The sequence below is a fragment of the Myotis brandtii genome, unplaced genomic scaffold, assembly GCF_000412655.1.
Source record: "Myotis brandtii unplaced genomic scaffold, ASM41265v1 scaffold120, whole genome shotgun sequence".
NCBI lineage: Eukaryota > Metazoa > Chordata > Mammalia > Chiroptera > Vespertilionidae > Myotis > Myotis brandtii.
Window position 1 is genome coordinate 4,597,034 of NW_005354174.1, and position 14,200 is coordinate 4,611,233.

Sequence of the window (14,200 nt, forward strand, 5' to 3'; positions counted from 1 at the left end):
GTGGGCAGCCGGGGAAGATGGCCCTGATCACAGGCCAGGCCTAGGGACTGTACCTGCACATGAATTCATGCACCGGGCCTCTAGTCTATTAATAAAAAATAATAATGAAAGACTACACCAAGTTATCCTGGACTGTGAGCAGGAGGAGGTGAAAGGATGTAGTAACTTACCTGCAGGGACAGACAGGACTGCAAACTGGTGAGCACTTGGACTACTCCAGAGCCAGTTGTAGAACTAGAGATAGTGGTAAGCTAGAGAGGGCATGTCAGAGCCCGGCAGCAGGTCTCAGGCACCATGCTTTGGAGAGCTCTTGCTTCGGTAACTGTTTAGTGTTTCAGGGGAAGAGAAAAGAAGACGGTGAAAAAACTGCTGTTACTTGTTACAAACCTTGAATCTACAGGATAATTTTCTTTGCAGCACCACCTCCCCTCCTTTCTGCTACACATACACATATCTTTACCCTCACCTAGAATGCAGACCTGGTGGGACACAGTGCCTTCCCCATTTACCTCCTCCATCCCCATCTACTCACAACCCTAACCACAACCCTCCCTACTGGTCCCCCAGTTCCCATAGCTTGTTTCATGATTGGTACCAATCTCCTGGTCTGACTCCATTATTACCCTAGATATGGGGAGCTTTTCATCTCCTCCATGAGTTCCAAAAAGTAATATTACAAAAGATCATTTGACAGTTTCCTTCTTTCAGTGCTCCCATTGAAGCCCTGCATCTGTGAATAAAATAAACCTCCTTTGCCTATGTAATGCTTAACTTGTAGCATAATATGGTAGTTAAGAGCTGGTCTTCCTCAGTTCAAATCCTGGCTTTTCTTTTACAAGATTCATGACCTTGAGAGAACTTATTTAATTTCATTGTAACTCGGTTTCTTATATAAAATAGGGATAATAATAGTACCTATTGTGAGGGTTAGTTTAATTGATATATGTAACACTAGAGGCCTGGTGCATGAAATTTGTGCACTGTGGGGGGAGGTCCCTCAGCCTGGCCTGCGCCTTCTCACAGTCCAGGACCCCTCCCTCCTTACTGCCCGCCTGCTCACTGCTCCTTACTGCTTGACTCACTGCTCCTTAGCGCTTCTGCAGAGGCAGAAGAGGCTCCCACCACTGCCGCTGTACTCGCCAGCTGTGAGTCTGGCTTCTGGCTGAGCGGCCCTCCCCCTGCGTTGAGCCTCTGTCCCCAGGTGGTCAGTGCGCATCATAGTGACCAATTGTTCTGGTCATTCTGCCATAATGGTCACTTAGGCTTTTATTATATAGACTAGAGGCCCGATGCACAAAATTTGTGCAAGGGGCTCAGCCCTCACAGCCCCGGCTGCCTCGGCCCTCATGGTCCCGGTCAGGACCTCACAGCCCTGCCCCCCGCCCACTGGTCGTTCTGGAAAGTCATTCCACTGTCCAGTTAATTAACATATTAGCTCTTTATTATATAGGAAGGATTATATAGATAGATGCTTAGAACAAGTCTCAGTATATAGTAAATGCTCAATAAATGTTAACTATCGTCATATGTTATTCATGGATGAAGTGGTCCATATATTATATTAAGGATGAGAGGGCTATATCAGGGCTGTATTTGGAAGAATTGTCACATCACAGACCTATTCCTCAGGGAAGCTATGGTCTCCACTGTTTAGTAGGCGACCTTTTCAGGGCCATTAAGCTCTCTGGCCCCCAGTTTCCTTGTATTTAAAATAATCCGAGGATGGAAAGCTTATATTTTAATTCAGTGATTCTCAAGGTGTGAATTAGGGACCTCTGGGTGGTTCCTAAGACCCTTTCAGGAGTCCTTGAGGTCTAATATTATATAGACTAGAGGCCCGATGCACAAAATTTGTGCAAGGGGCTCAGCCCTCACAGCCCCGGCTGCCTCGGCCCTCATGGTCCCGGTCAGGACCTCACAGCCCTGCCCCCCGCCCACTGGTCGTTCTGGAAAGTCATTCCACTGTCCAGTTAATTAACATATTAGCTCTTTATTATATAGGAAGGATTATATAGATAGATGCTTAGAACAAGTCTCAGTATATAGTAAATGCTCAATAAATGTTAACTATCGTCATATGTTATTCATGGATGAAGTGGTCCATATATTATATTAAGGATGAGAGGGCTATATCAGGGCTGTATTTGGAAGAATTGTCACATCACAGACCTATTCCTCAGGGAAGCTATGGTCTCCACTGTTTAGTAGGCGACCTTTTCAGGGCCATTAAGCTCTCTGGCCCCCAGTTTCCTTGTATTTAAAATAATCCGAGGATGGAAAGCTTATATTTTAATTCAGTGATTCTCAAGGTGTGAATTAGGGACCTCTGGGTGGTTCCTAAGACCCTTTCAGGAGTCCTTGAGGTCTAAACAATTTTCATAATAATAATACCAAGATGTTACTTGCCCTTTTCAGCCTCATTTTCTTAAGAATCTAAAGTTTTACACAGGCTACATGATATCTAATATTGCAATATATACAAAGCAGAAGCTAATATGAGAATTCAGCTGTCTCCTATTAAGCCATGCATTGAAAAGATTTGCATTCTCTCACTAAACCCTTTTAAAAAAAAATTTATTTATTGGTTTTAGAGAGAGAGGAAGGAGGAGACAGACAGACACGTCGATTTGTTCCACTTATTTACGTATTCATTGGTTGCTTCTTGTGTGTGTCCTGACTGGGGATTGAACTCGCAACCTTGGCGTATCAGGACAGTGCTCTAACCAACCGAGCTACCCAGCCAGCTCTCACTAAATTTTTTAAAAACATAGTTATTTTTTAAAATAAAAAATGTATTTGTTAACATGTAATGGTTTTTTATTATTTTAAAATGAAAAAATTTTTTTCTCAGTTTTAATTTCTAGTATAGAAAAATTAGATATAATTTACATAAACAAAGATCTTTGGGGTTCTCCACAATTTTAAGAGTGTAAATTAGAACCACTGGTCCGGTTCTTCAGTGGACTGGAAGAGAATTGTAGGCCCCTAATCTCTTGGGAAGAGGAAGTCCTTATGCATCCATTCTACCTTTCAGGCTCTTCCTTTTTTGTCTGTTCTGTGTTCCTCATCTTCAAATGCTTTGAAAGCCTCTACTTTCTTCTATGCCATTCTATAAATGTGTCTTTCTCAATATGATCTTCATTGATTATGAATTCTTTCTCTTCTCTATATTATTTGTTGATTTCCTAACAATCTTACTTTTTCCCCCCTCTATATCTGTTGTTCTGTCATAGCTCTTCCCTTTTCCTTTCATTTTTAACTCCCACAAGTTGTTTGTTTGCCCTTCACAATATCTCTTACTCCTTGATTTGTTCCTTAACATTCTAACACTTCTACTTCCTTTTATTTCTGATATTTACACTCAACTTTGTTCTCTAATTAATCCATTTAATAAATATTAAGCACATATATTACATATTCCCTTGATTGTCTCCTGGGTACAGAAACAAGATAGATGTGATTCCTGTTCTCCCAGAGCTTATAGGCTACCCATGATGGTCATTTAGGATAAAGCTGGGGGCAGTTATAAGGTAATTTGTCCAGGGTCCCACGTTATCCCCCTGGGGGTAGCCTTGAGAGGATCACAGAAATCAATACCAGCAGTAGCAACCATTTATTGCATGTCTACTGTATATCAGGCACTTTACTTCTATTATCTTATTTAGTTCTCATAGCAACTCTGCAAATTAGACATATTTAGCCCCATTCTACAGATGGAAAAACCAAGATTCATAGAGGATAAATAACTTGCTCATAGCTATATAGTTAGGAAGTGTTAGTACTAAGATTTCTTTTTCTGTTCAGTTACATCAGCCAAGAAGGAACGGTATCCTGGCCAGGAAATTATATGGAGGGATGAAATGCCAGAACATAGCAACTAAGCTGGGGCAGCCGCCTAGGGATCTTGTCCCAAGAGCTTTGTTGCCCCTGAGATTAGAACTGGAAGACTACAACTGATTGGAAAGGGGAATACCCAGGGGGTAGAGATGCTGGAAAAGGACATCAGGGATATTTGCTTAATGTTGCTAAATGACTGCTTATTGCTTACCTGGGAGTAACACATGCCAGAATACCCGCTAACTTGTCTGTCATTTCTTTGGCAGAGTGACGTCAGAATCAAGTTTGAGCACAACGGGGAGAGGCGGTAAGTCTGCTTTCTGATTAGTGGTTGTGTCCCTGGAGTGATTCTTGTGGGGTCACTGGCTGGACAATGGGGTTGATTGGACATAAAGGGTAAAGTTTCACCCTTGGCTTGGCCTACCAATTGAACCTTATTTCTAGTCTATATGGAAGCCACTTAAACTGATGTTTTACTCTCCTGCTCTTATTCTGCTACTGTGAGATCTGCCAGTTTGCGAGGGGAGGAAGTCAAGACTTCAGCCCTTCTCAGAGTCATAACTTCCAGACACTCTGACACTGTACCACTTGCACGCATTAGAGGGAGTTTATGATTCTCCTGTGATGTGCCATTACCTTCCCTGATAGAGTGGTCCTAATTTTGTCGATGTCAGAGGCCAGGGTGATGAATTGGAAGTTTTTTATAACGTCTAGGTCATGGGAAGCTTCACCAAGTCCCTCAGATGTGAAGGAGTTCAGATCATTTGAGAACAAAGAAAGAGGGAGTTTTTCAGTCTATATTCCCTTACCTTGTTAGGGAAGTGAAAGTAATATTACAAAACCCTGATGTCCTTTTCTCCATTGTCAGTATTTAGTTTTTTTGTTGTGTTTTTTTGTTTTGTTTGTTTTTTGGGGGTGTTTTGGTAGGAAGTTAAGGTAGATGTTCTTAGTGAAGAAAAATATGACTTCACTTAATTTCTCATGTTATTTAAAGAAAAACTTCTAAAAGCCATAGAGAACTCTGGTCACGGGATATTTGGGACCCTGTGTGTATGTATGTGCATAAGTGTGCCTTTCATATCTGTCTCCCACTCTTTGCCTTTCTTTCATTGATATCCCCCATTTTTCTTTGCTCCCAGCATTTGGAGAGGCGAAGAGGATACTACTGATAAGTATAAGGTCCCCCTACTTTACAAGTCCCTCCAGAGGACCTTAGTTTCTCCAGACATTCTTAGTATTGGCACCTCTCTGCTGCTGGCAGTTTTCAGTCCACTTTGAAGCTAGCTCCATAGGATATTTGTGGCTATAGCTCTTCCTTAAAAAGATACATCTACAAGCCCACAAAGTTGTCAGAGCCTGCCTGGTAGAAACATTTTGCAAAGAGTGGTCTGCAGTGCCATAATCTTACTGCTGCCATGTGGGTACTAGGGCTCTTCCAGGCCTGGAAGGAGGAAGGCCTTCTGAGCCCTGTCACCAGCTGCTCCTCTTGTGTCTTGCCAGTAGCTGGGAAGTTAAATTGTCACTTCATTATTGCTGCTTTTCACACTTCTAACCTGACTGGGTTTTGGAAGCATGGCCAGACTTGCAGCCCAGAGTTTTCAGTAGATATGAAATCAAAAGCTCAATTGTGTTGGAGCCTAATTATGCAGTTATGCTCTCCTGAATTCCTGTTCCCAAAGTGGTATGCAGTTACAGTGAGCAGACTTACACTGAGAACGTGTATGTGTTTAGTTTCAGAGAAGCTGCCAGATCGAAACCACAAATATTTAAGGTGGTCAGGCAGGAATGGTCTTTTGAAGCCCTGAGCAGCAGAGCATTGGTATCAAGGTTTTGAAAACTGCATTCTCTTTTTATGGAGCTGTTTTCAGGAGCCATGGCATTTCACTGTTTGTGTACTATGTGTGGAACTGAGGACTTTATAAAGTTGGTGCAAGGAAGCCAAGTTCAAGGTGCTTTGTGCCAGACAGCTCTGGTTTTGTGTATTTCATGTCTTAGGATTTTGTAGAGGATGTTATTGTGGGCTTTCTTTACTTTTTACAGGGAATATAGACAGTATTTATCTAAATAGTCCCTTACAGAATTAAAATTTATAGAAAAAAAGTAGTGGCTTTTTCCATTCATCTATGCCAAGTATCCATTCGGGAGAGCTGACTTCCCCTTTGCTTTGGAAGTTTGGGGCCCAAACTCCTGACCTTTCTCCCTCTTAACCCCAAGAGGGCAGAAGAGGAGGCCTGTAGATTAGGATCTCCTTCCCTCTGAAAACCTTCATGTCTGGATACTGGTGAGATGATTGTCATGGGTGTTTGATCCCTCTTTGAAACACTGGCCTAAAAATGCTTGTTATTCACTGGGTGGGCAGCAGTTTAGATCTTACCAACTTTGGAAGTCCTGGTTTCTGATCCTGACCAGGCTTTTGGGCTGCTCTTGGGGGTTTTGAATGGCTTGTCTCCAGGCCAAATGCAAGAGAATTTATCTCTGAGCCATCCTTTTCTCATAGTGTGCTGGGGACATTTGAGTGGTCTTCTGATATTTTATTCAAAAAGGCTGGCCCCTTTTGAACTGCTGCTGAGGTCCTAATGAAGGGGCCGGGGTATGATTTATGATTAGGAATTTGCAGGAGTCATTCTCTCAGGCTCCAAAAAACACTCATATCTAGGTAAACCATCTCTAGATAGCACCCAACAGTATCATTGCTTGGGACAGATGATTTAAGGGAAAAAATATAAGGATTACAATATGGTTGGATTTCCTGGTGGATATAGACTAATATATTCAGCAATATAACTTCCAACATTAAAGAAGTTAATCTGGTTAGATTTCATTAAAATCCAATAGTATAGATTCCTCTTTCCTGTGTCTTGTTGCTTCTTCTGTTCATACCTCTTCCCCCTCTGGGGAAGCAGGAAAGATGTTAAAGAACAACACACTGCTTCCTCTCAGCATGGAGGAAGGCAAGAACTGTAGAGGTTCCATGGCTGAGTACTTTACTCAGTACATGGTAGTTAGATTTCATCTAGCCTAGACCTATTAAAAGATGAAGGAAATTTTAATATGCATTTTTCCCATCACACTAAGCTTCTTTTCATGTGTTTATTAGCCATTCATAACTCTTCTTTGAATTGTCTCATCATACTTTGCCTGTTTTTTTAATTGGATTTTCTGACTTTTTCCTATTGATTTGGCAAGTATTTTCTCCAAGTTTGGTGTGTGTGTGTGTGTGTGTGTGTGTGTGTGTGTGTGTTAATCCTCACCTGAGAATTTTTTTTTTTTTTGAGAATATTTTTTTATTGATTTTTAGAGAGAGTGGAAGGGAAAGGGAGAGACAGAGAGAGAGAAACATTGTTGTGAGAGAGACACATCAATTGGTTGCCTCCTGCACGTGCCCGGACCAGGGCCAGGGATTGAGCCTACAACCGAGGTATCTGCCCTTGAATCAAACCCGAGATCCTTCAGTCTGTGGACTGACACTTTATCTACTGAGCCAAACTGGTTAGGGCGATATTTTTTTAAACTTTGTTGATGATTTATTTTGTCATCAGAAGTTTAAATTTTGTTGTCAAATCTGTCTTTATCCTTTTGGTCTTCTATATTTTATGTCATAATTAGGAAATCTATCCCCATGCTAATATTCTTTAATCTATATTTTCTTTTATATGTATATATAGAAAGAGTATATATATGAGGTTCTCTCTGATATTCTCATCTGCTTATCTCTTGGCTTATTTTTGTTTTAATTTAAGTTTCAGAGTATTATGTTGAATCCATATGAAATTGCCTCTTTAGGACTATCAGCAGTATCATATAGTTCATCCTAATACATTCATTAAAACTTTTTAATGAAAATTTCAAACACACACAAAAGTAGAGAGAATATTATACTGACCCTCCATGGACGTGTCACCCAGTTTCAGTATTACCAACATTTTGCCAGTCTTGTTTCATCTTTTCCCACTTTTAAATTTTGCTGTGTTAGTTAAAGACAAATCATGTTAACACCTGTATAATCTTAACAAACTGTACAACTCAGAGGCTTCTAGTATATTCGCAGTTCTTACTGTATCCTCCATTATAGGAATTGTTCTTTGAACTGACCAAAGGAGTCTTTCTAGAAGAGCATCAATATCAACACTACTTACATGTCCACTTGTGTGGCTGGTTAAGAAACTAATCAGACATATAACCAACTCAAGGGAAATTCCTGTAACTCTATGGTAGGAAATCTCGATTCTGAGGATAATCAATATTGAGATTCCTATGACATCTCAAAAATGAGCAGTGGAAAAAATCTTTCAAGTCTGAAGTTGAGTCACTTAGGAGTTAACACCATGATTTTAGGACTGCTGCACCAATCTCCAGGTTTTCTTCCTAACAGGAGTATTTGGAACATAGTTTTTAAATCTAGGTGTCCTGCTATGATACTGAGCTGTCATTGAAAGAAAAATCTAAGCTGAAGTGGTAGAGCGGTGGGTGGGACTAAGCAAATACTTTGCTAATACTATTAGCAAACCTTAAAGATGCTTAGAGGAAGAGTGAAAAAATACAGATAGATAAGAGAAGAAAAAGAAACAATAAAGAAAAAGGCAAATTGTGTCCTATATTGAAAAAAAAACACACAAGAAAATCATTAGAAGTCATAGCTTTCTAAATCCTACGTTAAAATATGCAATTAACCATGCTTCCTATTCCTTTTCAGAATTATAGCATTCAGCCGGCCTGTGAGATATGAAGATGTGGAGCGCAAGGTGACAACAGTGTTTGGGCAGCCTCTTGATCTACATTACATGAACAATGAGGTGAGAAAGTAGATGGATGATATGGGGACAACAGTAGGGACAGCTGCCTACCTTTTTCCTCTCTGCTTAGCTGAGGATTTCCTGGTTGGTTCTTGTAATATCATCATATGTTTTCACTTTCTGGAGCTTTTTTTCTTAATTCCAATAACTCTGGGATCTCTGGTGGGTTTTTTTGTTTGTTTTGTTTTGTTTTCACTATATGGGGAGATTATGTAGCTATTTTCATTTCCCTTGCTCTTTCAGCGCCGGTAGCTCTAACACTCCATGGTGGAGTCAGGTATGGTGTCAGAGCCAGGTCTTATATTGTCTCCTTTACATTTTGGAGGTGATCTTTTTCTTTCCAGCACAGACTTAACTAGAAGCAGAGGAACTGGGAAGGGGAGAAAACTGGTGGGTAGAACCTCTATTAACAGTCATAAATGCCGGATTCTTCTCTCAGAATTTAACTCCTGATTGTAGCTTGCTTCAAAAGTTAGCACGCACTTCAACGATTTCTTTGACTCTTTCTCCTCGAGCTACCTGACCAGGGCAGGAAGGAATTCTTTTTTTTTTTTTATTAATATATTTTTATTGATTTCAGAGAGGAAGGGAGAGGGAGAGAGAGATAGAAACATCAATGATGAGAGAGAATCACTGATTGGCTGCCTCCTGCACGCCCCCTTACTGAGAATTGAGCCCACAACCCGGGAATGTGCCCTTGACTGGAATCGAACCCGAGACCCTTTAGTCCGCAGGCTGACGCTCTATTCACTGAGCCAAACCAGCTAGGGCAGGAAGGAATTCTTTTGATTGTCAGTTAGTTGGCTGCTTTCCCAGCTATAAGAAAGGTACTAGAGGCTGCAGTCTGTTTAGACTGGTGCTTTGCATTAGTCTGAAAGGTAACATGTTTGTGCCTATTAAAGAGAGTATGTCTAGAGCAGTGATTTCCCACCTTTTTCAGCTCATGACATACATACAGTAATTACTAAAATTTTATTTTATTTATGTTTATATATTTGTAATAATAGTTTTATTAATATACTAGAGGCCCGGTGCACAAAAATTTGTGCACTCGGGGTGGGGAGAGGGGGTCCCTCAGCCCGTCCTGTGCCCTCTCGCAGTCTGGGACCCCTCGGGAGATAATGACCTGCTGGCTTAGGCCTGCTCCCAGGTGGCAGAGGGCAGGCCCAATCCCTAGGTGCAGCCCCTGGTCGGGCTCAGAGCAGGGCCGATTGGGGAGTTGGGGCGCTGCCTCCTGCCATGCACAGAGCAGGGCGGATCGGGAGGTTGCAGCTGGTCACACCCCCTTCAGGGTGGGGGTCCCCACTGGGGTGCCTGGCCAGCCTGGATGAGGGGATGATGGCTGTTTGCAGCTGGTCACACCCCCTTCAGGGTGGGGGTCCCCACTGGGGTGCCTGGCCAGCCTGGATGAGGGGATGATGGCTGTTTGCAGCTGGTCACACCCCCTTCAGGGTGGGGGTCCCCACTGGGGTGCCTGGCCAGCCTGGATGAGGGGATGATGGCTGTTTGCAGCTGGTCACACCCCCTTCAGGGTGGGGGTCCCCACTGGGGTGCCTGGCCAGCCTGGATGAGGGGATGATGGCTGTTTGCAGCTGGTCACACCCCCTTCAGGGTGGGGGTCCCCACTGGGGTGCCTGGCCAGCCTGGATGAGGGGATGATGGCTGTTTGCAGCTGGTCACACCCCCTTCAGGGTGGGGGTCCCCACTGGGGTGCCTGGCCAGCCTGGATGAGGGGATGATGGCTGTTTGCAGCTGGTCACACCCCCTTCAGGGTGGGGGTCCCCACTGGGGTGCCTGGCCAGCCTGGATGAGGGGATGATGGCTGTTTGCAGCTGGTCACACCCCCTTCAGGGTGGGGGTCCCCACTGGGGTGCCTGGCCAGCCTGGATGAGGGGATGATGGCTGTTTGCAGCTGGTCACACCCCCTTCAGGGTGGGGGTCCCCACTGGGGTGCCTGGCCAGCCTGGATGAGGGGATGATGGCTGTTTGCAGCTGGTCACACCCCCTTCAGGGTGGGGGTCCCCACTGGGGTGCCTGGCCAGCCTGGATGAGGGGATGATGGCTGTTTGCAGCTGGTCACACCCCCTTCAGGGTGGGGGTCCCCACTGGGGTGCCTGGCCAGCCTGGATGAGGGGATGATGGCTGTTTGCAGCTGGTCACACACCCTTCAGGGTGGGGGTCCCCACTGGGGTGCCTGGCCAGCCTGGATGAGGGGATGATGGCTGTTTGCAGCTGGTCACACACCCTTCAGGGTGGGGGTCCCCACTGGGGTGCCTGGCCAGCCTGGGTGAGGGGCTGAGGGCTGTTTTCAGCTGGTCACACACTCTTCAGGGTGTGGGTCCCCACTGGGGTGCCTGGCCAGTCTGGGTGAGGGGCTGAGGGCCGTTTTCAGGCTGGCGGGTGACTGAAGCTCCCAACCGCTCCTTTTTTTCTTTTTTTCTTTTATTCTGGGCCAGCTTTAGCTCTGAGGCTTGGCTCCAGCTCTTAGGCCTCGGCTGCTCAAAGCAGGTTTCTGGCCTTTGTTTACCTTCTGTATTTGAAACACTGTTGTGGTCCTGTTGGCTGAAGCCTGGCTGACTAAAGCAGGTTTCTGGGGTTTGGTTTAGCTTCTATATTTGTTACAATGTTTCTTAGAGTTGCAGCTCAGAGGCCGGCAAGGCAGGCGGGGAAGCTTGGCTTCCTCTGTCACTGAAGCAAGCAAGCCTCCCTGTTCGCGTCAGCTGCCTGGCTGCCGGCCGCCATCTTGGTTGGCAGTTAATTTTCATATCTCCCTGATTAGCCAATGGGAAGGGTAGCGGAGGTACAGCTAATTACCATGTTTCTCTTTTATTAGATAGGATAATTCACCTACCATAAAATTTACTCTTTCCAACCCTGCTATGTGGTCTAAATTTGTGTCCTTATTTAAGTAACAGTTTTCATCCTCTTCCAGCCTCCCTCCTCCAATATCCCTTTTCTTCTTATTTCGTTAATGTCAGACAGGATTCTACTGCTTAATTTGGAAAGAAATATGGGGACTATAGCTGTTTGGGGGCGGCCGGTGACTATAACACAAGAGATCTGTTTTGAGCAGTGAAACGTTTTAAAATTGAATTGCGGTGATGGTTGCACAACTCTGTAAATTTACTAAAAATTATTGAATTGTACATGTAAAGAAAAGAAAATATCTCTGTAGTTTCAATGTGATCTTTTAAGACCCCATAGTATCCAACGAGATTGTTTTCTTCCAATTTTATTTTTGTTTATTTTGCTTATTTCTGCAAACTAAAGACTTTTATATGATTTCCTTTTTTGTGTGTCCTGTGTCACAGCTCTCCATCCTGCTGAAGAACCAAGATGATCTTGATAAAGCAATTGACATTTTGGATAGGAGCTCAAGCATGAAAAGCCTTAGGATATTGCTGCTGCCTCAGGACAGAAACCATGTAAGTAGCCCCTATCATAGCCTGGCAGCGGAAAACAAAGCTTGCTGTCCTTCAGTTCACCTTGCTTCCTTGACAGAATTTTGTGTTCCTCAGCCACTACTAAAGTGAAAACATAAGCATGGCCACAGTGTCAGTAGCCAGCTAGCCTTCTGCATTTGATTTCACTGTGAAGCCAGATCATCAGTGTTAAAGTTGCAACTAAAGGTTACTTGGCTTGTGGTGTGGGAGGAAGGAAAACATTTTATAATAAAGGATATTTTTTTCTCTATATTTATGTCCTTTCAATTAGATTTGGACCCTAACAAGAAAGATTTGATTAGTGTGGGGGTTGCTGATAAGCAAAGGCTACCAAGGATTCAAGACTCTCATGCTTTATAAATCCCAGCTCCTCAGCAACTGTGCCTTTCTCTTAGGACACTTGTAGGAAATAAACTTTTCCTTCTCTTCATTGGAAAAAAGGCCATTGGGCTGTAGGGCTCTTGTAACTTACTAGCTGCTGCCTTACCAAATGGCAGGCAATCAACAGGGACCGTCAGAAGTGAGGAGTTATTCTTTGTGCAGTTTCCTTTCCTAAAGGGTCTCTGAGGGACTACGTTCCACAAGAATGCTTGTAAACTGGGTCTGGCTTCTAATCACGGATTCCTCTACCAGTTTTCTTCAGATGCATGTTCCCAATGGTTTCTTGGCACTGTTTCCTTCCCTTATGCTTGAAGACAGCCAACTGTAGACAGCTGACATGCTGTATGAGAGCCATGGGTGCACTATACCAGGACAGAATTTAGATGGAATGGTGCTCAAGCATCTGCAATGGTGACTTCAACTCTACGTGATGGAAGTAATCTGGTTAACAAAGGGGGTGTGCAAGTTAATGAGTCGATTGTGGATCCTCATCTGAAAGTGATCCGAAGTCTTAGAACCCTCCCCACAGGGAGTTTTTCTTGTAGTGATTCTCAGAGTCTTGGTAGGCATCTGAACTGGTCCTTCCACTTTGAGATTCCTTTCTTTTGCACCTCTGATCAAATGAGCATACACCTTCTCCAAAGGCTTTACATTGTGGCTAGTTAGAGAAATTGTGATTTGGTGAATCACCACCTCTGGTTCCACGGTGTCTTTCCGGTATTTTTAAAAGCCATGGCTGCGGCACAGCTGCCTGACCAACTTGTTCCTGGGTGAGAGTGAACAGTGGTGAGGCAGGAGTGGGAGGGACAGAGCTGCATTGCAGCTGCAACCATGTCTTCCTCCGACCATTTATTTTTTTAAGAGACATATGGGGTTGAACTGTCCTATTAGGAGGAGACAAAGGAGAATGCAGTTAGGGAGCCTTAGAATTAAGAAGACATTTTCTGATATTACAGACGTGTCCTTGTGCATGAGGATTGGTCTTCTCTATCCCAAGTGTGTCTTTTTTAAAAATATGTTTTGGGAAGTATTCTGAAGTAAAAATACATACTTTATTATTTCATTTCTCTATTTAAATTACTCACCTGCACCTTACAGTTCTTCCTTATTGCCTGTCATAGATCTACATTTAGCCTAGCACCCAGGGTTTATTACCAACTAGCCTTGCTTTTAATTCCCCAGTCTCATCTTTCCACATTCTTCCTCATACTCTCCCATTCTTCAGTTCTTCTTCCTCTTTGTCAGACCATGGCCATTACCTTTTAAAGGATCTAGCCTGATATACCCCCTACAATTTGGTTAATATATTGACTGAAACCATTTTATTTATTCCCTATTAGTTTAGTCATTGGATGTAATTTGCACACCAGTTTATAGGTTGCTTAATTATTACCCTCTAGTTGTTGCATATTTATAACTTTTACCCTATAAGAGCATACAATCTTCATAATTATAATTTATAAAAATACATAATTCCCTTGAGTTGGATGTACCATAATTTAATTAAATAACCATTTGTGCTATATTGGGACACTTAAGCTGCTATTATTTTTTGCATTTGTAAAGATGTGCATTTAAGACTAACAGTGAGTGATAATGGTGGTGATAATTCCTTGGGAACTTCCTCAACTAGACTTCAAACTTCTTAATAAACAGAAGTATGATTCAAAATAGCTATGTGCTCAGGAATCCCACCTCTAGAACAGTGCTTCTGTAACTGTCAGTGATGCTTCACTCTCACATCAA

At 43.1% G+C, this 14,200-nt stretch overlaps 1 protein-coding gene and 1 pseudogene across 1 annotated transcript in view; one reads left to right on the top strand and one right to left on the bottom strand.

Moving 5' to 3' along the window:
• The window catches only part of MAP3K3 (mitogen-activated protein kinase kinase kinase 3), a 55,981-nt gene that overhangs the window by 11,386 nt on the left and 30,395 nt on the right, over positions 1 to 14,200 (top strand). The window contains exons 3-5 of the mRNA XM_014532124.1: positions 4,104 to 4,144; positions 8,531 to 8,630; positions 11,942 to 12,055. Of these exons, the coding sequence (XP_014387610.1) occupies positions 4,104 to 4,144; positions 8,531 to 8,630; positions 11,942 to 12,055 (255 nt within the window). The remainder of the gene's footprint in view (positions 1 to 4,103; positions 4,145 to 8,530; positions 8,631 to 11,941; positions 12,056 to 14,200) is intronic.
• On the bottom strand, positions 12,579 to 13,304 carry LOC102246177 (annotated as a pseudogene).